This window comes from Marmota flaviventris, chromosome 18 (genome assembly GCF_047511675.1).
Source record: "Marmota flaviventris isolate mMarFla1 chromosome 18, mMarFla1.hap1, whole genome shotgun sequence".
NCBI classification, from domain to species: Eukaryota; Metazoa; Chordata; class Mammalia; order Rodentia; family Sciuridae; genus Marmota; species Marmota flaviventris.
In genome coordinates this window covers 9181794-9208201 of record NC_092515.1, presented here as the reverse complement: position 1 = coordinate 9208201, position 26408 = coordinate 9181794, and the positions used below count along the sequence as shown (strand labels likewise).

The following is a 26408-nucleotide window of genomic DNA, read 5'->3' as shown; positions in this document are numbered from 1 at the left end:
GTGACCAGGTACTTACAGTTATTTCCTTTAAACCAAGTGTTTGAGATGTCTTTAGATTTATAGCAGCCTTTGTTTACAGTGTAATTCAGTCCTGTTGAGGAACTAGTAAAACTGCATTATCCAGACATCAAAGCTAAGATGAGTGTACTTATTATACCAAGAAACTTACTAGGTTTCTAACAAGTGGAAAGTTACCAGAGGTCCAAAAATTAACCACTTCCATGCCAGCTAATTCTCTCTCTCTTTTTTTTAGAGAGAGGGGGAGAGAGAGAGAGAATTTTAATATTTATTTTTTTTATTTTTTGGTGGGCACAACGTCTTTGTTGGTATGTGGTGCTGAGGATGGAACCCAGGCCGCACGCATGCCAGGCGAGCGTGCTACCGCTTGAGCCACATCCCCAGCCCCGCCAGCTAATTCTCATTGGGGTGGGGTGGGGGTTAGTTGTCTTTGTAATTCTCTGCTGCATTGTCTAGAGTTAACTGTTGCTTTCTTTTCTTTAGCATCTTTCAGATAATTGAGATTATCATGCCATTAAAAAAATTATAACTAAACAAGATGTTGAATAATGCATTTTGGTTCATATCAAAATCAAGCCAATATTTTTGTTGGAAGGAATAAACTATTAGACCTACTTTACAGAGAATAATTGAGTCATAAGACAAAGGATGATTTGCTAGCCGCATGCAGCAGTCACTTCAGTTAGACTGGTATTGCCAAATTGTATTTCAAGAATGGCCAACCAGGTGGTCTTTGAGGCCTGCCAGACCCTGGGGTGAGGAATTGATAGAGATGGGCTCTGTTGAATCCTCCTACTCAAGATTCTGTCAAACTTAAGTGTCATTATAGGTTGAAGCAGAATTGTACACTTACATTATAGGGTAATTGGAGAAGCACTTTGATTTTGTACAGATCTTTCCTGTTCAGGAAATATATATATTTACCTACTTCAGAGATGTATATAAACATGCATTAGACAGTCACAAACATCTTATGATTTTGTTCATGTAAGCAGTCACCTAGGGAAGTGGAGGGATGGGGAAGGTTTATCTCTTTTTTCCTTGAATGCTCCATTGTTTCTACTGAAGTATGGAACTTGGCTTCTTTAGCAGTATGCTATTATTTGACATTCAAATTGTCCCAGACCTGGCCATTGGGAGCCACTCTGACACCCATGTCCTTGCAAGATGCCCCGTCAGTTTTTTTTGGACAAGATATTTCTGGCTGATCTTGTACCCACCCTGTTCTAGCCCTGGAAGCAGTCATTCTCTCAAGGAGCCCTCACAATCTTTCTTCAGCATTTAGTACAATCTTTCTTCAACATTTATATTATTTTTATATAATATAAAAAATATTTATATTTTCCTGTCTTAGTCTAGATTCTACTTCTTTGAGAGTGCATAGATGTCAGTCTTATTCGCCAATATCTTCACTTGGCATAAGGCCTAGCACATTAGGCATTGACTAAACATTTATTGAGTTAAAAAATGTTATGGGGCTGGGCTGTAGCTCAGTGGTGGAGTGCTTGCCTTGCAAGCATGAGACACTGGGTTCGATCCTTAGCACCACGTAAAAATAAATTAATAAAATAAAGATATTGTGTCCATGTACAACTAAAAAAATATTTCAAAATGATGCTGATGGCTTTTCTTTGTTTTCCTTCATCTAGGAAGAAATGTTGGCTATTTGGCGATGAGAAGTTGTGAAAACTGACCTCATATTGGTACACTAGCACTATGGGACCTGGCACTCGTGCTTATTGGGCAGCCATTCTCCACTGGTAATGTTGAGAAGCCCTCCACTCTACTGGAAAACACTAATCTGATCTTGGAAGTGGCTGGTTGTGGCAGGATGTATCGACGATGATGATGGCAAGAAAGCAAGATGTCCGCATTCCCACCTACAACATCAGTGTGGTGGGATTGTCTGGGACCGAGAAGGAGAAAGGCCAGTGTGGCATTGGGAAGTCTTGTCTGTGTAACCGCTTTGTGCGCCCAAGTGCTGATGAGTTTCACTTGGACCATACCTCTGTCCTCAGCACCAGTGACTTTGGCGGGCGAGTGGTCAATAATGACCACTTTCTCTACTGGGGAGAAGTTGGCCGCTCCCTGGAGGATTGTGTGGAATGTAAGATGCACATTGTGGAGCAGACTGAATTTATTGATGATCAGACTTTTCAACCTCATCGAAGCACGGCCCTGCAGCCCTATATCAAGAGAGCTGCTGCAACCAAGCTTGCATCAGCTGAAAAACTCATGTACTTTTGCACTGACCAGCTGGGGCTGGAACAGGACTTTGAGCAGAAACAAATGCCAGATGGAAAGCTGCTGGTGGATGGTTTTCTTCTTGGTATTGATGTTAGCAGGGGCATGAATAGGAACTTTGATGACCAGCTCAAGTTTGTCTCTAATCTCTACAATCAGCTTGCAAAAACAAAAAAGCCCATCGTGGTGGTCCTGACCAAGTGTGACGAGGGTGTAGAGCGGTACATTAGAGATGCACATACTTTTGCCTTAAGCAAAAAGAACCTTCAGGTTGTAGAGACCTCAGCAAGATCCAATGTAAATGTGGATTTGGCTTTCAGCACCTTAGTGCAACTCATTGATAAAAGTCGGGGGAAAACAAAAATTATTCCTTATTTTGAAGCTCTCAAACAACAAAGCCAGCAGATAGCTACAGCAAAAGACAAATATGAGTGGCTGGTGAGTCGCATTGTGAAAAATCACAATGAGAATTGGTTGAGTGTCAGCCGAAAGATGCAGGCCTCCCCAGAGTACCAGGACTATGTCTACCTGGAAGGGACTCAGAAGGCCAAGAAGCTGTTTCTACAGCACATCCACCGCCTCAAGCATGAGCACATTGAGCGCAGGAGAAAGCTGTACCTAGCTGCCCTGCCATTAGCTTTTGAAGCTCTTGTTCCTAATCTAGATGAAATAGACCATCTAAGCTGCATAAAAGCCAAAAAACTATTAGAGACTAAGCCAGAATTCTTGAAGTGGTTTGTTGTGCTTGAAGAGACACCATGGGATGCCACCAGCCACATTGACAACATGGAAAATGAACGGATTCCCTTTGACTTAATGGATACTGTCCCTGCTGAGCAGCTCTACGAGGCCCACTTGGAGAAGCTGAGGAATGAGAGGAGGAGAGCTGAGATGAGAAGGGCATTCAAGGAAAACCTGGAGACCTCGCCTTTCATAACTCCCGGAAAACCTTGGGAAGAGGCCCGTAGTTTTATTATGAATGAAGATTTCTACCAGTGGCTGGAAGAATCTGTATACATGGATATTTATGGCAAACATCAAAAGCAGATTATAGACAAAGCAAAGGAAGAATTTCAGGAGTTACTTTTGGAATATTCAGAATTGTTTTATGAGCTGGAGCTGGATGCTAAGCCCAGCAAGGAAAAGATGGGTGTCATTCAGGATGTCCTGGGGGAAGAACAGCGATTTAAAGCACTACAAAAGCTCCAGGCAGAGCGGGATGCCCTCATTCTGAAGCACATTCACTTTGTGTACCACCCAACAAAAGAGACCTGCCCCAGCTGCCCAGCATGTGTGGATGCTAAGATTGAGCACTTGATTAGTTCTCGGTTTATCCGACCATCTGACCGGAATCAGAAAAATTCACTTTCTGACCCCAACATTGATAGGATCAACTTGGTTATCTTGGGCAAAGATGGCCTCGCCCGAGAGTTGGCCAATGAGATTCGAGCTCTTTGTACTAATGATGACAAGTATGTGATAGATGGTAAAATGTATGAACTTTCCCTGAGGCCAATAGAGGGGAATGTCAGGCTTCCTGTGAACTCTTTCCAGACACCAACCTTTCAGCCCCACGGCTGTCTCTGCCTTTACAATTCAAAGGAATCACTATCCTACGTAGTAGAGAGTATAGAAAAAAGCAGAGAGTCCACACTGGGCCGGCGGGATAATCATTTAGTCCACCTCCCCCTGACATTAATTTTGGTTAACAAGAGAGGAGATACCAGTGGAGAGACCCTGCATAGCTTAATACAACAAGGTCAGCAAATTGCTAGCAAACTTCAGTGTGTCTTTCTAGACCCAGCTTCTGCTGGCATTGGTTATGGACGGAACATTAACGAGAAGCAAATCAGTCAAGTTTTAAAGGGACTGCTAGACTCAAAGCGAAACTTAAACCTGGTCAGTTCTACTGCTAGCATCAAAGATTTGGCCGATGTCGATCTGCGAATTGTTATGTGTCTGATGTGTGGGGATCCTTTTAGTGCGGACGATATACTCTTTCCTGTCCTTCAGTCCCAAACCTGTAAGTCTTCCCATTGTGGGAGCAACAACTCTGTTTTACTTGAACTTCCAATTGGACTACACAAAAAGCGCATTGAACTGTCTATTCTCTCATACCATTCCTCGTTTAGCATCAGAAAGAGCCGGTTGGTTCATGGGTACATTGTTTTTTATTCAGCCAAACGCAAGGCCTCCTTGGCTATGTTATGTGCCTTTCTTTGTGAAGTGCAGGATATTATCCCTATCCAGCTTGTAGCACTCACTGATGGCGCCATAGACGTCCTGGACAATGACTTAAGTCGGGAACAGCTGACAGAGGGGGAGGAGATTGCTCAAGAGATTGATGGAAGGTTCACAAGTATCCCCTGTAGCCAACCCCAGCACAAACTTGAGATCTTTCACCCATTTTTTAAAGATGTGGTGGAGAAAAAGAACATAATTGAGGCCACTCATATGTACGATAATGCTGCTGAGGCCTGTAGCACCACTGAGGAGGTCTTTAACTCCCCCCGGGCCGGCTCACCACTCTGCAACTCAAACCTGCAGGATTCAGAAGAGGATATCGAGCCCCCATCTTACACCCTGTTCCGAGAAGATACACCACTGCCCTCTCTGTCCAAAGACCATTCCAAACTTTCTATGGAACTGGAGGGAAATGACGGGCTGTCTTTCATCATGAGCAATTTTGAGAGTAAACTGAACAACAAAGTACCTCCACCAGTCAAACCAAAGCCCCCTGTCCATTTTGAAATCACGAAGGGAGATCTGTCTTATTTAGACCAAGGCCATAGGGATGGACAGAGGAAGTCTGTGTCCTCTAGTCCCTGGCTGCCTCAGGATGGCTTTGATCCTTCTGACTATGCTGAACCCATGGATGCTGTGGTGAAGCCGAGGAATGAAGAAGAAAATATATACTCTGTGCCCCATGACAGCACCCAAGGCAAAATCATCACCATTCGGAACATCAACAAAGCCCAATCCAATGGCAGCGGCAATGGTTCCGACAGTGAAATGGACACCAGTTCTCTAGAGCGAGGCCGCAAGGTATCCATCGTGAGCAAGCCTGTGCTGTACAGGACGAGATGCACCCGGCTGGGGCGGTTTGCTAGTTACCGAACCAGTTTCAGTGTGGGGAGTGATGATGAGCTGGGACCCATTCGGAAGAAAGAGGAGGATCAGGCATCCCAGGGCTATAAAGGGGACAATGCTGTCATTCCATATGAAACCGATGAAGACCCGAGGAGGAGGAATATCCTTCGCAGTCTAAGGAGGAACACTAAGGTAAGATGTCAGTTTAGAGTGAATCATAGAGGTTGATTTGTGCGCTGGCTCAGGGAGAGTTGATTGATAATGATGACTTTTCAAGGACAACTTATTCTGGTTAAAAAAAAAAAAAAAAATTTCTTGTGTGTGAGAGAGAAAGAGATTTTTATCTTTGACCTTGCTTTGAAGAGTTAACAGTATTTCAGATCACTACTACGGGCTGCTTGCAAGTAGTTAGGACCTTAAATAGGTAGCCTGAGTTGTCTTTGTGTAAAACAGTAATTACCAAAATGAGCAAATGGTGCAGAACTCATTTGTGTCCTGCCAAGTGGTCAAGCCAGTGAAGATATACTTGCTCTTTGTCACTTCAGCATCAGATTGTAGACTTAACATGCCTCAGTCTCTTACTGCTAAATATAAATATTATTCATACATTTCTTAAATGCTCTTTCCCTTGCTGATCCACAAAAGTTGCTATATTTTAGATTAATGAGAAATTAGATGCTTATTTGTACTCATAAAGCAGTGAATGGCTTTCAGTACATAAATGGAAAAGAGTCTTGCCACTGAGAGTTAGAAAGTAGTCTCATATTTGTGAAATTGAAATGCTGTCTAGCTCTATTTATTGTCTCCTTCAGCAAGTTGCTGCCATCAGTGAGAGCCTCTTTTTTTTCTTTTTTTGGTATCATGGATTGAACCCAGGAGCACTTTACTATTGAATCACATCCCCAGCCCTTTTCTATATATTACATTTTATTTATACTCATCACTTTTGATGTTTGCCATAAATATCTACGTATGCAACTCAACTCTCACTGAGTTACTTAGTGCCTTGCTAAGTTGTTGAGGCTGGTTTTCAACTCAGGATCCTCATGCCTCAGCCTCCCCGGCTGCTAGGATTACAGGTGTGTGCCACCATGCCTAGCAAGAGAACTTCATATTTCACATAGGGACCACAGTGGGGCAGGGAGGGAAATAGGAAGGGATTAAACAGATAACAGTATGCATCATGTATGCCAGGCCTGCTCTGCCAGATGTAGAGGCAGTGACCCCGGTACAGCAGCAGATGAAGTAGAATTTTTTGCACAGAATTGTAGTTTGCAGGGCAAAAATCTGTAAGTGGTACCCTGTCCCCAACTTAGTCTTTTTAGAGTAGCAGGACATACCCTGTCTTTCCAGAGAAAGACATCTTGATGAGAGACCACAACAGAAATACAACAACTCTTGATACACAGAATGGTTTCTCTACATCAAAAGTTTTTGCTGTTCTCCTTCCCGTGAAACAGTAGAGAACAAAGTCACTGGTCTGGAGGTATTACAGGGACCTGTGGAAAGCAAAATTGCCAGAAACTTTTGTGCTGTTACAAGACATACCAAATCAGAAGGCTCTAGAGTCCAGGCTGTCTCGAGAGCTGACAGTTATCTTGTAACATATAACATGGAGGCTAGTTCAGCAGCAGTTTGTGCCTTCAGAGATGGAGGGATGTGTTTCCGTTGCCTGCTGAGGAAATTGCATCCACCTCATGTTCCTTCATTGTGTGCACAATGTTCTTCAGTCACCATTAACCAGGATCTTCCAGAATTTTCTTACCTGTGCAGTGTCAGAAAGGGCAGGGGGCAGTGTGATGTGTTCTGCCTCCCTCATCCACCACTAAATGATAATAGATATCAATACATTCTTCTGTTTTTCCTCCATGTGGAGTCCTTCATTTGATCTGCCTTTCCTATTTTATTCTCCAAAGGTTGGTAGGAGGCAGACACATTAAAAGCGTCCTTACTCGGGAAGCCAGAAAAACAGCCTGCCAATATTTCCCAAAGCTCCCGTTTAATGATCTGGAATCCAAACATTTTGGCTTTCTTTTCCTCCTCCACTCCCGGTGAAGCCTGTTGCCAGGAGAGCCTATCTGAACGTGACATTCTTCTAAATTTGTGGGGGTGTTTGCACACCTGGGAATTAGGAAGGTAGCATAATAGCGTACTGAATTATGATTTTTTTCTGACTTCTGGCAACATTTTTAATACTGCAAATGATGCTTTTAAAATGCATTCTGAAACAAGCTGTGCTTTCAAGAGCTCTCACTCTGCTGCAGGTTCAGCAGGAACAGCTGGCCTCAGAGCTGCAGAGATGGCTGTGTTCTTGCTGCTGACCAAGCTCTTCACCTGGAACCACCTCACTCAGGGCTGCCAGGTCCCCATGCAAGGAGCCAAGATTGCTGGCCCATCTTTAGTGATGTGGACCATGTCTCTTTGAGTCAAATAAAAACAGTTCCTCTGGCTGAAGAGTAATTGCATGCCAGAAGTCAGTTTAGGAATATCCTTTGGAAAGAGTAAATGAAAGGTGAAATTGTCTTTTCCTGCAGTGGAGAAATGATCTTTTGGACTGAGCATGGCTGTTTTGTCAGCCTAGTGCAGAGAGGAAGAAAGCCTTTTCTACCAGAGCAAATCTCCTATCAAAATTGCTGCCATTAAGAATGCAAACTGAGGACTGGGGTTGTGGCTCAGTGGTAGAGTACTTGCCTAGCACATGTTAGACACTGGGTTCAATCTCTAGCACCACATTTATTTAATTGATTTTTTTTTTTAATTTTTTTTTCGTAGTTGTAGATAGACAGAATGCCTTTATCTTGTTTAATTTTTTTCAAGCCCAGTTCCTCACACATGCTAGGCAAGTGCTCTGCTGCTGAGCTACAGCCCTAGCCCCTCTAGCACCACATTTAAAAAAAATAATAATAATGCAGATTGATGGGTTGGGCTTGTAGCGCAGTGGTAGAGTGCTTGCCTAGCATGTGTGAGGCACTGGGTTCGATTCTCATTACCACATATGCTGACCATAAATAAAAAAAGGTCCATCAACAACTAAAAAAATATTTTTAAAAAAATGCAGATTGATACTTGTTTTACTGGAAAAGCAAAATACCATCAAGTCAAAGAATGCCAAGCCAGCCCCTCTGTTGGGGATTTGGCCTTTGATTTTTATTGGCATGACAAAGCAGTATGACATTTATTTGAAGTGAGGGGAAAGCCAGGCACTCAAACTTTAGTTGGTCGTGGAAAACACCTCAGTCCCTCCTCCATGCCAAATACTCGTGCGGAATGGCCCAGCTCCTTCTTGCCCAGGTATCAGCACCCAGTTGGGGTAGCAAAATTCACACAATTACTGAAAATGGGTCTTCTGCCCAGGAAATGCTGGGTGTGGGCAGAGAGCCCACAGTAGGGCTTGGGGATGTTCAGGTAGAATGGGGTATAGTGATTAGCAGCTGAGGCTCTGGGAATCAGGGGGCCTCTGGTCAGATCTCAGCTCCCCTGCTTCCTCCCTTGGGCTTTGAACACATGAGTCACTTCTCCATACCCTGCTGTAATAGAGGGAGCACCTTCCTCTTAGGTTGGGAGGAATGGACACTGGGCAGACCAGGGAAGCCTTAGCGGCTGGTGTATAACGAGACTGAAGCGTTGGCATGGGTTGAGTGGAGACCTGAAAGTGAAATAGGCATGTCATACTCAGAAAAAGGAGACAGCTGGTCTGGCCTAGCTGACCAACACCATGCCTCCTCTCTGTGTAAATTTTAACCCTTGTGTTACTTGTCTGCTTTCTTGCTGCTTCCCCTGGCAACTGCCCTAGTGAAAAAAACTCTGTCCTGGGTGCCAGTGCACCAATGGGGGAGAAAGAAAAATTACCCAGTGCCCTTGGCTAATTTGCTAGATTAGTTCTTCGCTGTGAAACTGGAGTCAGAGTGAGGGACGAGCTTTCATCTCTCCTAATGAAAGTGCAGACTGTAAAGCTGACTCTCCTTCTGGGTCCTTTTCCCAGAGGAACCATTCAGCAACCCACCCTCAGTGGGAGCCTTCCGCACTCCGCTGAATGAAATTGAAACTCTGTGATTGCACTTCAGCGAGGTTCGTGAATAGAGCTTTGTCTAAAGCTTTGGTGCTGCACATGGTCTCTGTCTCCCAGTACCGTGCGTTTGCAAAGACGAGATTGGGATCAGCGGCTCTTATTTTAAAGCCAAGAAATAAGCTGGGGAGCCTTGCTCCACAAATGTCCTGAATTTGATGTGTTTGACCACGATATAAAGAGAGGACGTTATTGGCTGTTTACTCTTTTATCTGATGTGTTCTTATTTTTGTGTAAAAAGAAAAAAAGACAAAAAAGAATGATAAAGAAAATCTTTCACTCACTGTAGCTGCCACATGACAAGACAACCTATTGAAAAGCTAACCAATTCAATCACGCATTGTTTGGTCTATAAGGCACCAAGTAACCAGTTTGACAGTTTGTGCCCCCCCCCCCCCCCAGTGAATTGGCTTATTTCATTGGATTCAGTGAATTGGCTGGTTGTTGTGGCTTTGTGTGGACATAGCTCTCATTCTGTGAGGCCTAGAGCAGAGTTAAAGTTTCTAGTGTGAATAAAAACCAGCTGGAGAAGTGGACCGCTTGCTCCCCTGGGAGGGATGTTGATTTGACAGACAAGTTGAATGCTGAGTTCTTTGTAACCTGCTCAGGAAAGACTCAGCGTGTGCTTCAGAAAAGGCTAGCCCTACTCAGTGAGATGGTGGTGGTTCTGCTTGGGGTTTTTTTGGTGGTACTGGGGATTGAACTGAGGGAGCTCTACCACTGAGCTTCATTTCCAGTCTTTTTTCAATTTTATTTTGGAACAGGGTCTCCCTATGTTGCCCAGGCTGGCCTTGAATTTGTAATCCTCTTGCCTCAACCTCCCAGGTGGCTGGGATTACAGGTGTGTGCCACCATGCCTGGCCATCAGAGCTGAGGTATTTGAACCCAGTCTTCTGATTTCTACTCCCATTGGGTTTTTAGAGTTGAATCCACAAGCTACTGATATTCGATGGTCGGGTGCACATATGTAGACCACTCAATCAGTCCATTCAGTTTGTTCATTCAAACAAAGGACCTTGGTTATCTATAAACAAAGTCCATTTCCCCACACTGTTCCCTAAGAATGTCATGATGCTATGTTTGTTTCTGGTATTAGAGTCTAGTTGATTAGAAAACAATAATGGCAAGGAGACCCTGAAATAGCCACTGGAACTTTGAGAAATTATTTCAAACTGGGGTCACTGGGTTCTCAGTTTATTTTAAGCTTGAAGAATTTCTGTATTGTGTTTTGGTGATAAAAATAGACTGTCTTTTAACTATCTGCCTTAGGTTTCAGCACACCTGTGCTTAAAATAAGTAAATCAATAAAATAGGCTACCCAAATCTGTTTTTCAAAGAACAGAGTATTGCTGTGCTGCTTCTCTGAGCTAACTTGTTCTCTAGACCTGGTGATGCTGAAATACCTTTGCAGCAACCCAGATAATTTCAACTTTAGTCAGAAATCACCTGTTTCCAAAAGGAAGGACTTGCACATGAATCCATCCAGTGTTCAGGAAGAGGCAAGCAGATAAAGAAGGGGCCACAGCACTGGGAAGTGCAGCATCAACGTGCATAGAATTCCAGGCAGGGCATTGAACATGTCCGGATCTTGCAGGCCCTCCTCCCTGCTTAGTCCCTCATTGCACTGGCTATGAATTGAGTGAGTCACTGAGAGCAACAGGAATGGACCAGGTTTGCCAGACTTCGTGCCTTTCTAGAGCAGAAAGCTATGATCTCTATTTGGGGTCTGTGATGGATGACTGGCCTTCCTTTTTTTCCCCATCATTCAGGAAGGCTGAATGGTAGGAAGGCCAGGACTTTATGCTCCTTCCTGTTCATTCCTGAAAATGCTCTCAGCTACTAACTGCCAGCTTAAAGGAGATCAAATCTGAACATTTGTCCTTAAAGAATAGACTTCACCAGCAAGAATTAGTCTGCCCACAGGTTTTATCTTGAGCTTGGATTTATTCTGAGCCAGAAGTTGGAGGACATTTGGGGCATAAGTGAGTAATAAGAATTTCCTTTTGAAAAAGAGAGATAGGGGCTGGGGCTCAGTGGTATCGCACTTGTCTAGTATGTGTGAGGGACTGGGACTGGGTTCGATTCTCAGCAACACTTGTAAATTAAAAAAAAAAAAAGGAAGAAGAAGGAGGAGGTCTATCAACAACTAAAAAATTAAAATAAAAATTAAAAAAAAAAAAGATAATTGCTGATCAGAGATGCAGTGTTGATTATAGAATGTGAAGGAAGCTTGAGTAATATCACTTACGGAATCTTTCAGTTTTTCTAAGACTCCTGCCTTTACAGTTAGTCCAGAGTGTATCACCACCAACCTGACCATGTGTGTGACCCTCTGGCACTCTACTTCTGTTGGTTTTCCTCTTTCTCCCTTTCAGATGATACCATGCCTTTTCCACACTGTGTTCTGTATGTTGTATTCTGCCTTTAAAAAAAAAAAAAAAAAAAAAGCCTGCATTCTTGGTATTAGGGAGTGAATGCAGGGGCATTTTACCACTGAGCTACATTCTCAGCCCTTTTTATTTTTTATTTTGAGGCAAGGACTTGCGAAGTATCTGAGGCTGGCCTTGAACTTACAGTCTTCCTGCCTCAGCATCCCCATGAGGAGCTGGGATGGCTGGTGTGCACCACTGTGCCTGGCTGGATTCTTTTTGTTTGTTTGTTTTTAATTTTTTTTTTTTTTTTTTTTTTTAGTTATAGGTGGACACAATATCTTTGCTTTATTTTTATGTGGTGCTGAGGATCGAACCCAGTGCCTCACGCATGCAAGGCAAGCACTCTCCCTCTGAGCCACAACCCCAGACCCTGGATTCTGTTTTTTTGTTGTCTTTTTTTTTTTCCTTCAGTTGTAGGTGGACACTGGATCTTTATTTATTTTTATGTGGTGCTGAAGATTGAACCCAGTGCCTCACACATGCCATGCAAGCACTTTACCTCTGAGCCGCAACTCCAGCCCCTTTTTATTGTTTTGTAACCAGCATTTAAAAGGCTATGCTAAGGACAGACATGGTGATGCATGCTTGTAATCCCAGCAGCACCTGTAATTTCAGCAGCTGGGGAGGCTGAGGCAGGAGGATCACAAGTTCAAAGCCAGCCTCAGCAATTTAGCAAGACCCTAAGCAACTTAGCAAGTCCTATCTCAAAATAATAAATAAAAACAGCTGGGAATGTGGCTCAGTGGTTAAGTGCAGCTGGGTTTAATGCCTGGTAGCCTATGCTAGTTGGTATACAACTCATATTATCTGACCCAAAAGTCTGGATAGGTGTGTAGACATGTATAAGAGTATTTATGGAGAGCAGAAGAAAATATTTGAAGCTGACAATTTGGGATCATTGAGGAGCTATGCCTGCTGTTCCCACAGAAGATAGACTATTCTTATCCAGAGAGGGTGGCTGGCTTCTCTACTGGAGCCCTGAAACTGCCTATGTTGTTGACAGTCCTCCCGGCCTTTTGGCTTTGTCACTCAGTTCTTACCTATGGATGTCCAGGTCAGTTGTTGTTGGGGCTGCATTTTTTTTTTTTAACCAGTCAGAGTGTAAGTTCATCAAGGGTGGGAGGCAACTTTGGTCCTGGTATTAGCTCTGCTGCCACTTCGCTATGTGAGCTTGAATAATTTATTAAAAAAGAAAAATACCAAGATTCTTATCCTCTAGGAACTTAGACCAGTAGAAAAATAGTTGTGTGTACTTAAGTGACTGTACCTTATTCAGTGCCTCTAGAATGACAGATGGAATTAACCATTTCATCTGGTTTTTAAAAAGGGGTTTTGATAAACAGTACTGTCCATGTGTGAACAAAGGCCCTTAGCCTTGTGTTAGTGAGAGCAGATCACACAAGGAGAAGAGATCTGCACTCAGGCAGTCCTCACCCGAATGTGGAAACAGGGAAGGAATATTGATCGGGTGCATTATTGGGAACTGTTTAGCATGTTTGTTGAGATCCCACTGCACATCAAGCCCTAAATCCGAATCATCTTCCATGCTCAAGGAAGCACTCCTTCTCCAGGCTCTTCCTTATTCCATGGCTGGCATTCTACCCTTTTATCATGCCCTGGTGTGTTTGGAGGGGCTGTGGGGTAGATTTACACCCCATAGGGAACAGAGGCAGGTGACAAATGTAGCTTCCTACTCTGCCACAGTCTTTGAGTTTTGCCTTTTTGCCCTGTTTAAAGCCAGGAGGCCACTGGCTGATTCCAATCATCTCTTCCTCCAAATGCAGCACTGGCATAAACCATTATTTATAAACTTTGACACAAGATTAGTTTCAAGACTTAGAAGTAGGCTTTTAAATTTTCAAAAAATATTTTTTAATTGTCAGTGGACTTTATTTTATTTATTTATATGTGGTGCTGAGAAGTCAAGATGAAAGTGAGTCAGGCTGATCCAGCCCCCATCTGCAGTGGCATTTCATTGTGGAGGGAGGAGCATGGGCCTTCAGTCATCGATGACAGCACCCTGCACACTGGGCTGGAATCTCTCCCGGCCTCCCTTCTGAACTGTGCATCTCCCCTTACCTTTCAGGGTGATGGTGAGGTTGACATGACTGTGCAGGGCACTCAGTACTCATCTGGGTCACTTCCATTTTTGACCCACTTGTGTTCTACACTTTGAGGCACAGATGTGTAGATGGGTCTCAGAGGTTGGCTTCCTAGAATCTTTTTCAGTTTAACCTATTGAGTGTCCCCCAAAGAAGATGAATGTTGAGTGGTGTCACTTTATCTTCTCTAAGCACCTGCTGCTGAGAGTGCTTCCCATGACTCTTTAACGAGGGACACGTGTCTGACTGGGAGCAGGAGACTTCTGGCAGACCACTCAAGAATGGCATTTCCAGCTGAAGTGTGCCCAGTAATCCTTCAGATGCCTGAAGTGTCAGTTGCTGTATCTGCAGTTTGGCTCGGCACACCACAAACTCCTGATTTCCTTACTAGGCAGGTTTAGAATTGACAAGAACTCATTACTTAATTTTGGGACTCCCTAAAGAGTCTGCAGTTATCTTAAGGATGTATTTCACATTTGATAAACCATAGTTTGTTTAACTCTTTCTTAAAAGGTCAGGGGTGGAAAAAATCCATGTCCTTCAGCAGAAGGAGGTTGATGCTGTTTCAGAGCTTGGTCTCCATTTCCACATGCACGAATGGAGGATTGAACTAGCTGTTGGACTTTTTGAGGTGAAAGAGATCAGAGCAGCTATCTAATTTAGCCTTCTATCTCTCTTATCTCTCTCAACAAAACTCTTTGGAAGCCATTTGGACATATTTGTCATAGTGCCTGTCCATTCTTTCCTTTTCTAGCTTATAGGACTTTGGTATGGAGGATATTATTGCCATGAGAAGTTCTCCAGATACTCAAGTGTTCAGTTATCCCAAGAACTTCCACCAGAAGGCTGTACACTGCAGTGACTGAAAGCATGGCTTTTACAGTCATACTGACTTGATCGAAAAGTTACTGGATTTCCTAGGAAAGTTCAGTGGGGTTCTTAACATCCACACCCACAGATCAGTTGTGAACCTGAGTGAAGAAATGCATGTAAAAGAACTTTAGGTCTGCTGCATAAAAGTATTTAATTGACATGGAGCTGAATTTTTTAGCCAACTCTCATTAATACAACATACCTGCATCATCTTGTTTGGTCCTGAGAAGGTGAAAAAATATGAGAAAACTTGGCTGGCTACTAGTACTGTCTAGGAGGCTTTCTGATTAGGAGGCTCTTCCTCACAGATTCCCTTTAGTTCCATTTTTTCCCCCCCTTTATATCAGTTTACTTGGAAGTCAGTTTTACCAAAGAACAATGCTGTTTGGTTTAGTTTTGACAGGGAAATTTGGCAGGATTAATGGAAGAACACTCTTTAAACACAGATGGTTGCCTTTGGTTATTCGTGCTCTAGAGCTAACCTTTTAAATGTTAGAGGACGTTTTTCAGTGAGAGGATTACTTGATGCATCTGGTTGCAATAATGTGTAACAACAGAAGGACTCAGTTCTTTATAAGAACTCTTGTTTATTGGATGATCACTGTGTACAAGGTGCTTAGCCACTTCCATACCTCATATCATTTAACCCTCATGACTGCCCTGTGACCAAGCCTCACTTCACAAAGGTGGATATGGCACATTATTTGACCCAGTTCATAGAACTTGTCAGAATTCTTACTCAGGTCTGTTAGACTTCAAAGCTTAAGTTTTTCATTTTCATATCTGTCTTTCTATCTATTTGCTTGCTTGCTTGCTTGTTTGTTTGTTTGTTTGTAATACCTTTTTGTAAGTTGCTGAGTTGCTGAGGCTGGCCTTGAACTTGTGATCTTCCAGCCTCAGCCTCCCAAGTGGCTGGGATTATTGGTGTGCACCACCAAACCCGAATCAAAGCTTAAATTCTTTTTTTAAGATCCATTCATTCATTCATTCATTCATTCATTTATGGTGCTGAGGATCAAACCCAGGGCTTTTGAGCCACAACCCCAGCCCCCAAAGCTTAAATTCTTTATGTTGTGTTTTATACAAGTAGAATATGCTAGACAGTCTAGATTGGATAAATTATCTTCTGTAAAGATAGATCATATATCACTAACTTTCTTTTGCTTAATTCTTCGGTAAAAATCAGAGCCTGTTTGATTTAGGCACCACATCACAATTTTGGGCCAGCAGTGCACATATCATAATGGGAAGGGCCAGACCTTGTGGCTAGTGTAGTTCTCCAGGACTCCAGTGTCCTCTATGTTGAACCACTCAGCAGAGCGTGGGAAGATGGGCTTCTCTTTGCCTTTAGTTTATTCTCTGAACTGTTACCAACCAGCAGGCCAGAATGGGCTTTTTTTTTTTTTTTTTTTTTGTACTGGGGATTGAATCCAGGGACATTTTTACCACTGAGCTATGTCCCCAGCCCATTTTCTTTTTTATTTTGAGTCAGGGTCTCACTAAGTTGCTGAGACTGGCTTGAACTTGGCAATCCTCCTGCCGTGGCCACTGAGTCACTGGGATTGTAGTGTGCACCATCACGCCTGGTGTGTTCTCCTCTTTGCTACTCATTTGCACAGGATATTCTCAAAGAATCTCAGACTAAGTTGGGCATGGTGATGCACGCCTGTAATCCAAGATACTCAGGAAACCGAGGCAGAAGGATTGCAAATTGCCTGTCTCAAATTTTTTAAAACTTGGGTTAGGAATGTGGCTTAGTGGAGAGTACTTCCCTAGCATACATGAGTCCCTGGGTTTGATGCCCAACACTGGGGAAAAATAATTTTTAAAATTAAATTTTAAAAAAATCCACCTTATACTCAGTGGTAAAGCACCTCTGGGTTTAATGCCCAGTACTTGGCAGGGGCCAGTGGTGATGGGGAAGAATCTCAGACTAAACAGGAAGTGACTTGTTCCCTTATAAAGGGTACTAAAAGGAATGAGAATGGGCAGGAGAAGGAAAAGGAAAGGTCAGCTGATGACCTGGCAGTTAGTTGTCTCCTCCAGGGGGTTTTATGTAAAATCCCCAACTAGGTTTATAGCCTGTGTACATTTCTAAGTAAATCTGCCCTTCTATATTGATCTCATAAACTTGGAAATGAAACCAAATTGCTGAAGACACACCTGGATGTGTTTATCTTGATCCTATTTGGTTACTCTCCTCTTTTTAGTAGATATTTTAACAATAGGTCAAGTACATTTCTATGGCTTTAGGAAAGTTACCATTTGTGTATAGCAGGGTCCCATCCTCATGTGAGCTTTAAAATGAAAGGGTTGAATAATTTTTGGAGCAGAATATTTCAGTATTAACTTGAACAAATCTTTCTGGGTTTGAGTCCCAAGCACTGCCACTTACTCTTTATGTTATTTAGACACCTGAAACATTTCCTTTGTAAAACAGAATCTTGTGAAGTTTAAAAATAAAATTTGGAACTTGGGTGGTACATAGTAAGTTCTCAAATAGTTGGTGTTGCTGCTGCTACTGTTACTACTTCATAAGGAAGATGACTTTGGGAAAGAACAGACAAAAAAAAAAACACGACAAAGTAAAGTAATTCTATTAGTTGGCTTTACCATTTTCTTATGTGGAAACCACTGGGAATTCACCCTAATCTAAAGGGTCTAAAGTATTAGTGTGCATTTTGTCCTTTTGTCTTCCTTTTTTTTTTTTTTTTTTGGTACTTGGTACTCAAAGGATAGGATATTTGACCAGGATATTCTCAAAGAATATTATTTTGGGGTGTAATTCTCAAAGAATTCTTATTTGGGGGTGTAAGCCCTAGCAGAGTGTACGCTATGTGTCTTTTCTGAAAAGAAGAAATTATTAGTTCTCTGATCTAGCTTTTATCTTTTGAAGGTTTTAGCCATCTCTGAGTACATAACAACTTTATCCATGTGGACTATTTGGAAAACTTCCTGTTTACTCCAGTGCATCCCTGATAAAGGATGTGGATAGTCATCTTTTGTTATTTTATTAAATAAACTTGGCCTGCTTCTTATAAACATCTTTGTTCTAATAAAGTGGTCTCAACACTCAAGGTGTGATTATATGGCAACTTTCTGGCACCTTGTCTGGTATTAGTGAGGTGAGCAAGTGGGTCTTTTTATCTTACTTGCAATCTTTCCATCAGTTTCTACCCCACTGTGCATTCCTCTCTAGAAGCCTTACTGATATGTGACAATACTCACTTTATTTTTGTGCTTCCTTTTTCTTTGACAGAAACCAAAGCCCAAACCTCGACCGTCCATCACAAAGGCAACCTGGGAGAGTAACTATTTTGGGGTGCCCTTAACAACTGTCGTAACTCCAGAGAAGCCGATCCCCATTTTTATTGAAAGGTGCATTGAGTACATTGAAGCTACAGGTGAGTCTGACCTTGCAGCATACAAGACCTTTCACTGTCTATAGGAAATTTTCTGAGAGCTGGGCCTTCTGGAGTTTCTGGAAGCTGTGATAAAATTTTGTGTGAAATGCTTCAAGAGAAAGAGCCCAGCATTCTGACAGCTGTCAGACTGTGGGTCTTCCGTTTTCATGCAGCTGCGAAGCTGTTGTGTGCTCAGTGTTTGGCAGCTGTTTTGTCTTCAGGACTGCAATGTGATGGGGTAGGTCTCTCCTCTGGCCAACTTTGCACCCAGCCAGAGTATATAGCACTGCTGTCACTTGCCTGCCTGTGTCCCCTGTAGATCTGAAAGCTCCTTCAGGGCAAGGAAAGGGTCATATTTATCATCATATTCTCCGTGTTATACTGGACACATCATACATTTGGTTCATGCATCATTGTAAATATTACAACCTTTGGCATTGTTGAATAAGTATCTGAAAATCGTGTATCAATAGAAGAAAACAGAATGCTTGGATAACTTGTGCTCATGCTGCTGAATTTCAGCCACATTGACAACTTGGAGTTATCACAAATGCAGACTGTCTTAAAATTTTCTTCAATGTCCTTGAAATGATTAGATTTTACTTGTGTTAAAACAATTTGTTTAGAGCGCCCATGTCTCTTTGACCTCGATTTTTCACACCACTTGTTCCCTGATTTTCTGCTGGCTCCTTTTGCTGGTGTGGGTTCCTGAGCATCAATATTTGAGCTTTAGTGGTGGCACATGCTTATAATACCAGTGACTTAGGAGGCTGAGGCAGGAGGATTGCAAGTTCAAAGCCAGCCTCAGCAACTTGTAAGGCCCTGTCTTAAAATAAAAGATGAAAAGGGCTGGGATGTGGCTCAGTGGTTAAGTAATCCTAGGTTCAAAAGTTTAAACTCAAAAAATACAAGTTTATATTAATTTGAAACGGGTAAGTACTTTTCTTTCAATGTTCTTTTTAATGCCAGTGTTTTCTGTAATGATATAAAGTACCATGTGGTATAGATAGCCCACCAGCCTCTGCCAATCTCTTCAGCAGCAACCTGTGAAGCTGAAGTGACAGTGTTAATATATGCTTAGGAAGTGCTAAATCAGGGAAGATAGTTTTCAAGTTGAAGTTCACCAAAGACTTTGTGGTTGTTTCCTGGATTTTCTATGTGACAGGCACCTAGGGTTGATAAGCATGCTAGGTTAACAAGCAGATCTGTGGCCTTGCTTAGTCCATTCTGTACCCAAAACCTTCTCAGTGTCCATCCCTTGACGCTGGTTTCATATCAGTTTTTTCCTGGCACCTTCCACTCAGTCAAGGAGAAAATCTTCAGAAAGCAAATTTGAGTGGTTGAAGCCACTCCTGTTGAGCTGCACTTCAGAGATTGGGTCATTTTCATGGCGGGAGGTGAGACACCTTTTTCCCCTTAACTTTTTTATTTTGAAATACTTGATAACTGTACAGATTGTAAGTTATAACTCCCAACTTGACTAAATGTTAATTTGATCACATTTGCTATGTCATCCTTTCTATGTATCTCTTTTTTTTTTTTTTTTTTATGGTTCTCTCTATAAAATGTTTGAAAGTCACAGATATGATGCACCTTGTTTTCTAAATACTTGAGTGATTATTCCTGAAAATATTCTCTTATACAATTACCAAGCAATTATCAAAATTAGGAAGTTAATTCAGCACTAATCTTGTTTGTGATCTTTAGATATTTTCATTTCATTAGTAATGTCTTTCATAGCAGCATACAAAAATTATTTTGCTTCAAGACCTAATCCTGACCCTCATGTTACATGTAGTTTTTAAATCTCTTTAGTCTCTGATCTGGAGCAGTTTGTTCATTTTAAAGAATTCTGGTCAATTTTTTTGGTATATGTCCTTCAACTTGGCTTTTGTTTTCTTTCCTTTGGGTGTTTTCTCATGATTAAATTTGGTTTTGTGCTTTGGGCAGGAACAGCAGGTAGCGGTGCTGGGTCCTTCTCAGTGCATCACATCAGGAGGTATGTGATGTTGTTTTTCCTATCCCTGAAGCTGTTCACTTTGATCAGTTGAGGAAGGTGGTGTCTGCCAGGCTGCTATACTGGATAGCTGCTCATTTCCCCTTTGACCCAAAGAGTAATTAGTAGGGAGCTGCTTAGAGACTGTATAAGTAGTAGGTCTCTCCTAATACTTTCACCCACTAGTTTGATTTGCTCTTTTTTGAGGGGACAGGAGGTGCTGGGAATGGATCCCAGGGCCTCCCACATGCTAGGCAAGCACTCTGCTACTAAGCTACACCCCCAGCCCTGACCCACTATTTTGAGCATCCAGCCATGACTTGCCTGGTACAGTGATCGCTAGAGTTTTCTAAATTCCTGCATTGATTAGTAGTATTCTGTCAAGAGCTCATACTTCTCACTGGGAGCCTCTGAGCCTCCTTAAGTAGCTTGTGGCAGTGGCATGGGGTGCTGTGCTCCCCACTTGCCCTCTAGCTGAGTGTACTGGTGGGTTGACCTGCCTTGCCTGTCCTGCTTCTCCAACTTTCAACTCAGCATGATTAGATCTGTGCATCCTCTGATGAGGTGACACCTCTCCCTGCTATTCTAGTTGTGAATCCTTTTAGCTCTAAAGACCTGTTCACCCTGCCCTCCCCCTCCTCCAGCCACCCACCAAGCTATTCCTCTTAAAGCCCAACTAGGCTGGGTGTGGTGGTACAGCAACTTAGGAGGCTAAGGCAGGGGGATTGTAAGTTTAAGGCCAGCCTCAGCAACTTATTGAGGCTCTAAGCAACGTAGTGTCTCAAAATAAAAAAGGACTGGGGATGTGGCTTAGTGGTTAAGTGACCCTTGGTTCAATCCCCGGTACAAAAAAAAAGCCCAGCTGGATTGTTTCACTGCCCCAGAATGCTAGGAGCATCAAGGTCATCTCAGATTCATCTGATCAAGCCCCAAGTATGTCACATTTACTTTTCATCTCTTGACTTTTCCCCTCTACTTTATTTCTGCTGTCCTATCATTACTCCCTCAGTCCATTCTCTTCTGGAAAACTGCTTCATGTTCCCTGGTTGTCTGCCAGGTGCATATCATGCTCCTGACCCCTCCAGCCCACTCCATAACTATTATGCCTGCATTTTACATGAGACATTGTTTTGTGGTCATATTCCTCAGATGTTAAATACTTTGTGAAAACATATTCTCCTCCACTTGAACCCAGAGGCACTCTGCCAGTCCTTCTTATTTTTTTTATGTTGAGACAGGGTCTTGCAGTTGCCCAGGCTGTCCTTGAACTTGCCATCCTCCTGCCTTAGCCTCCCAAGTAACTAGAAGTACGTGTGTGTACCACTGCTCCCAGGCAAGCATGACTTTTTTTTTTTTTAAATATTTTTTAGTTATAGATGGTACAATATCTTTGTTTATTCATTTTTTATGTGGTGCTGAGGATCAAACCCAGTGCCTCACAGTGAACCCAGTGCCACTGAGCCACAGCCCCAGCCCAAGCATGACTTTTTTGAACAAAATTATTTACTGTAAGTGGCAAACAAAAATTAAATATGTTCATCTCCTACAGCTTCTTTGAAAATATGGAAAACCTGACTGCCTTGTGCATTGCTGTGTAAGGTTGCATAAGTGACCACAGCACAAGGACTGGGGTGTAACTAAGTGGTAGAGTGCTTGCCTAGCACGCAGGAGGCCTTGGGTTCCATTGCCATTACTGCCCCAACAAGAATGACAATTGCACAGATTGTTTAACCATGTAGCATTTTCTCCTGATGTGCTTAAAATTAAGAAGCAGAATAGCTAAGAGGCCTTTTGAAGTAGTAACAGTGTCCGATTTACAGTCCAGCTGGGTTAGAATCTTTGCTCTGTCATCTGTTCATCTGTGGAACAAGGTGACAACAGGCCTTGCATCTTAGCGGGCCATGAGGGCTTGGAGAGACCCATACACAGGACACATGTCATGGTACTTGGTCCACAGAAGTGCTCTTAGAGAGCTGGTTATCACTGTTAGCTTCACCAGCTGTATTCTTGGTCTCCCTTCCCTTCATTTGAACATCTGACATTACCTTTAAGTGTGAACACTCATGACTGTTTTCTTTTTCCCCAAACTTTTCAATTCAAGGTAGCTCCTACTAAAAAGTTGTTAAGAGTTGTACAAGGATCATCTGGTATTCAGGTGGTTAACATTTCTCCACGTCTGTCCTTTTCTCCCTCTAATTTTTATTGTTGTTAAACCTTTAAGGGCTGGAGTTGTGGCTCAGCAGTAGAGCGCTCATCTAGCACGTGCAAGGCCCTGGGTTCAATCCTCAGCACCACGTGAAAATAAAATGTATTGTGTCCAACTACAATTAAAATAAAAAACCTTAAAGCAAAATGCAGATGCTGTGTCACCTCACTATCAAAATCCTCAGCATGTGTCCCTAAGCTTAAAAGACCCTCCTCTCTAACATTATCACTTAAAAAAAATTTTTTTAAGTTTGTTGATAGACTCTTATAAGAATCGAACCCAGTGCATCATGCATGCTAGGCAAGCTGAGCCATAACCCCAGCCCTAACATTAACACTTTTAAGATTGTTATCCCTGGACTTGGGGTGTGGCTGAGTGGTCAAGAACTTGCCTAGTATACACAATGCCCTGGTTCTATCCATAGCACTCCCCCCCCTCCAAAAAAAAAGTGTGTACTCACATATATATGTGTTTGTGTGTATGTGTGAATACGCCTTGATTTAGTAGTTCATTGCATATATGTAATCCATGCTTAAATTTGCTCATTTGACTTAAATCTGTCTGGCATGGCCAAGTTGTTCACTTCAGGATCTAATCAATATTCATAATATATCTTGTGTCCTTTCAGTCTAGAATAGTCCTCTCTGCCTTAAAAAAAAAAAAATATATATATATATATATATATATGAATGATTGTAGCTCAGTGGCAGAGGACTTGCCTTGCACGTACGTGTGAGGCACTGGGTTCGATCCTCAGCACCACAAAATAAATAAATAAATAAATAAATAAATAAATAAATAATAAAGGTATTGTGTCCATCTAAAACTTAAAAAAAAAATCTTTTTTTTTTTTTTTTAAATTATGAAGACCTTTTCTGAAGAGTCTAGACAAGTTGTCTTGTAGAGTATGATCTTCCTTTATTGTAGTGTGTTGTCTGAATCTGTCTATCATCCTCAGACCCCTCTAACACCACCCATGGCTACCTCAGAATGTGCCCCAGTTGACCCCCAAGGTACAGTGGACACAGGGCTACTGTCTTCCTCTCCGGACAGGATGCCTGTGTGATTTGGGCACAGGGGACTCTGTAGATGGTGTTTGACGATTTAATGAATTGTGTGCTGGTGCTTTCCTCAGTGCTAACTGACTTATACTTGACTTTTCTTAGGGAAAGCAGACCTCTTGTTCATCTTTCCCCTCTCACTGCTGGTAGAATTGCCATTTGACTGCACAGTTTCACATTGAGAGTTCAGGCAGGCACGTCTGCCCAATTGGAGATGACATTCCCAGTGAACCTTGTTTATCAGGCCTTGTCCAAGCAGTCCAGAGTCAGAAGTTATCATGTCCCTGTTTTTGTGTCTGTCTCCTACACCTTGGCACTTGAACACTTGTCCTGGCAAATATAGCATTGCATCAGCCTTTTTGAGGGCAGGAGTAGGAGATTACACTCCTACCATTAGCAGTGGGAAGAACACTGAAATCTCAGGGCCTCAGATGTTGCCATCCACCTCTCAGCACAGCCAGTGGAAGTATAGGAAACTGGAGAAAGAAGTCTCACAGTGGAGAGGAAGGTGGCTTAACCATTTACAAATTAGGATGACTTGAGCCATACCATCACTTTATAAACATTAGTTTCTGATTGTACAGGTTTTTAATTTTTTTTATTAGCTACACATGACAGAACAATGATCTTGACAATTCATACATTTGAATCAAATGGGGTATAATTTCTTATTCTGATTGTACAGGTTTTTACATTTTTTTATTAGTTCACATGACAGTACAATGATCTTGACAATTCATACATTTGACATACATTAGTTTCTAATTACAAGACTAATATACTCATTATAAAGCAAATTAACCATTATAGGTATGTATAACAGAAAGTGAGCATGGCTTAGAATTCCAGTCTCCAGATGTGATCTCCATTAATAATTGGATTATGCTTTCAGCCATTACTAGTCCTCCAGAAGGTTTGAAAGGATGAGATCATGTCCATACCATTCTGTAGTTTGTTGTTTGTTTATCTGTTTTTAGGCAGGGTCTCACTAAGTTGCCCATGCTGGCCTTAAACTTGAGATCTTCCTGCCTCAGCCTCCCTGGTCTCCGGGATTACAGGCATGTGCCCAGCTGTTTGTTTTAACTTAATATTATATACCTTGAACAGCATCTTCTTAACTCTATCTCCAGGTAAACTGAGTTGTAGATTGGGAGGGAAGGGACGCAGGCAGGTATTGGTATCAAACCCAAGCACATGCTCTATCACTGAGCCACACTCTGAACCCTGTGCTGTGTTTTGATTAAAGAAGGCAGCAGGAGTTAGTATCAGAAGGAAGTCTTGGGAGTGTAGGGAAAGAAGCTTTGTTTGCAGAGGGGTTATGTAGCAGATTCCTGCAACTTCCATGCCCCTCCCACTCACACTAAAAGGAAAGCACAAGAAAAAAGATCTTGGCTTTCTCATTTTAAAATATGCCGCTCCTGCTGGGTATGGTAATGCACACCCATAGTCCCAGCAACTTGGGAGGCCAAGGCAGGAGAATTCAGCAACTTAGGGAGACCCTATCTCAAAATAAAAAGGGATAGGGATGGGATATAGCTCAGTTGTTTAACACCAATCCCCAGTACTGAAGAAAATTTTCTCTCTCTCTCTCTTTTTTTTTTTTTTTTGCCACTCCTGGTATTTTTAACCCAGGGCCTAGTTGAGGCTCTTCCCCTTTACTTTTTTCCTTCTCAAGTTAGTTCATAACATTGTGGGTATAGATTGGTTCTGGCTTGCACCTGTCTTTTTCCTTGAGCTTTGTGACAAATTCATTTGCCCCTGTTTCATATTTCCTGAAATAGGAATATGTTTGAGCAATCTCCACTAGGTAGAATAGCTTTCAGATTGATCTGCAGATGGTTTTAGGCCAGCCCAGGTCTGGGGACAGCCTCTGTGCTTGCTGTGCTAATAGGATATAGGGTATTAGATTTTCACTCTCTCAGCTCCGGTTACATGGAAAGGTTAGAAGAGGGCATGTCACTACCACAGCTGCTCCAGGACCTCCATGAGAGCAGTGTCAGGGTAGGGGAAGCCTGGGAGTAAGAAGACTTTTTATTTTTTTCTCTCAGAAAAAAATCTTTTTTCCCTTTTCTTTCCATTTCCATCTATATGGGAAAATTGGTTGAAGCCATAGAATCGTTGAGTCCTTTTAGAGAAGTATGACTTCTAAGTAACAGAACATTGGCCAAGCTAATGTGAGCTCTCTGATGCGTGTCAGGAAGTAGGAATATTGGGTTCTATGCAGTCCGTTTCACTGGCTTGTGGTGAAGGGTTACTTCTAGAGCCTGTTCACCATTCTCCTGAGAACACTTGCTCAGGATAAAGTTCACTGACTTTACACCTTCTGGTGGCCACCCACTAAGGTCTTAAAGCCTAGGCCTCAGCCAGGTGCAGTGGCACACACCTTTACATAATCCTAGCTACTAGGGAGACTGAGGCAGGAGGATCACGAGTTCAAGGTCAGTCTTGGCAACCTAGACCCTGTCTCAAAATAAACAGGGCTGGGGATATGGCTTAGTGGTAGAGCATCCCTAGGTTCAATTTCCAGTACCACAAAATAAATCCATAAAGCTGAGGTATAGAATTAAATCTGAGTCAAGGTTTCCTGCAGCTCAGAAATCCCCTGAGGGAGTCTGCAATTGTTCCACTGCACAAGTCTCAGCATCCTGGAGGCCGAGCACTTGGTGCACTGATTGTCCTGGCCTTGTTACACTTGACCTGACACCTTAGCTTCTCCTCAGCCTCACTTTGTAGCTTTTTAAAAATCACATTGTCTAGGCTTGGTTTCTTTGAATGATGTGGGAGACCAAACCTCTTCCTGACACTTTGAATAACTTTTTATCTTTTTTCTTTGGGACTGGTCGACAGTGACAAAAATGATTTCTTGTGCAGCTAGTCCTTTCTTAGTTTCTTTACTTACTGAGAGACAACCATTAC

General features: G+C 42.4%; 1 protein-coding gene across 2 annotated transcripts in view; it reads left to right on the top strand.

The window, feature by feature from the left end:
• Positions 1–26408, top strand: part of Arhgap35 (Rho GTPase activating protein 35) — a 119971-nt gene that overhangs the window by 45321 nt on the left and 48242 nt on the right. For both annotated transcript variants that reach the window (XM_071605091.1, XM_071605092.1), the window contains exons 2-3: positions 1668–5544; positions 18085–18229. In XM_071605091.1, coding sequence (XP_071461192.1) covers positions 1861–5544; positions 18085–18229 — 3829 coding nt within the window. In that variant the 5' untranslated portion in view covers positions 1668–1860. The remainder of the gene's footprint in view (positions 1–1667; positions 5545–18084; positions 18230–26408) is intronic.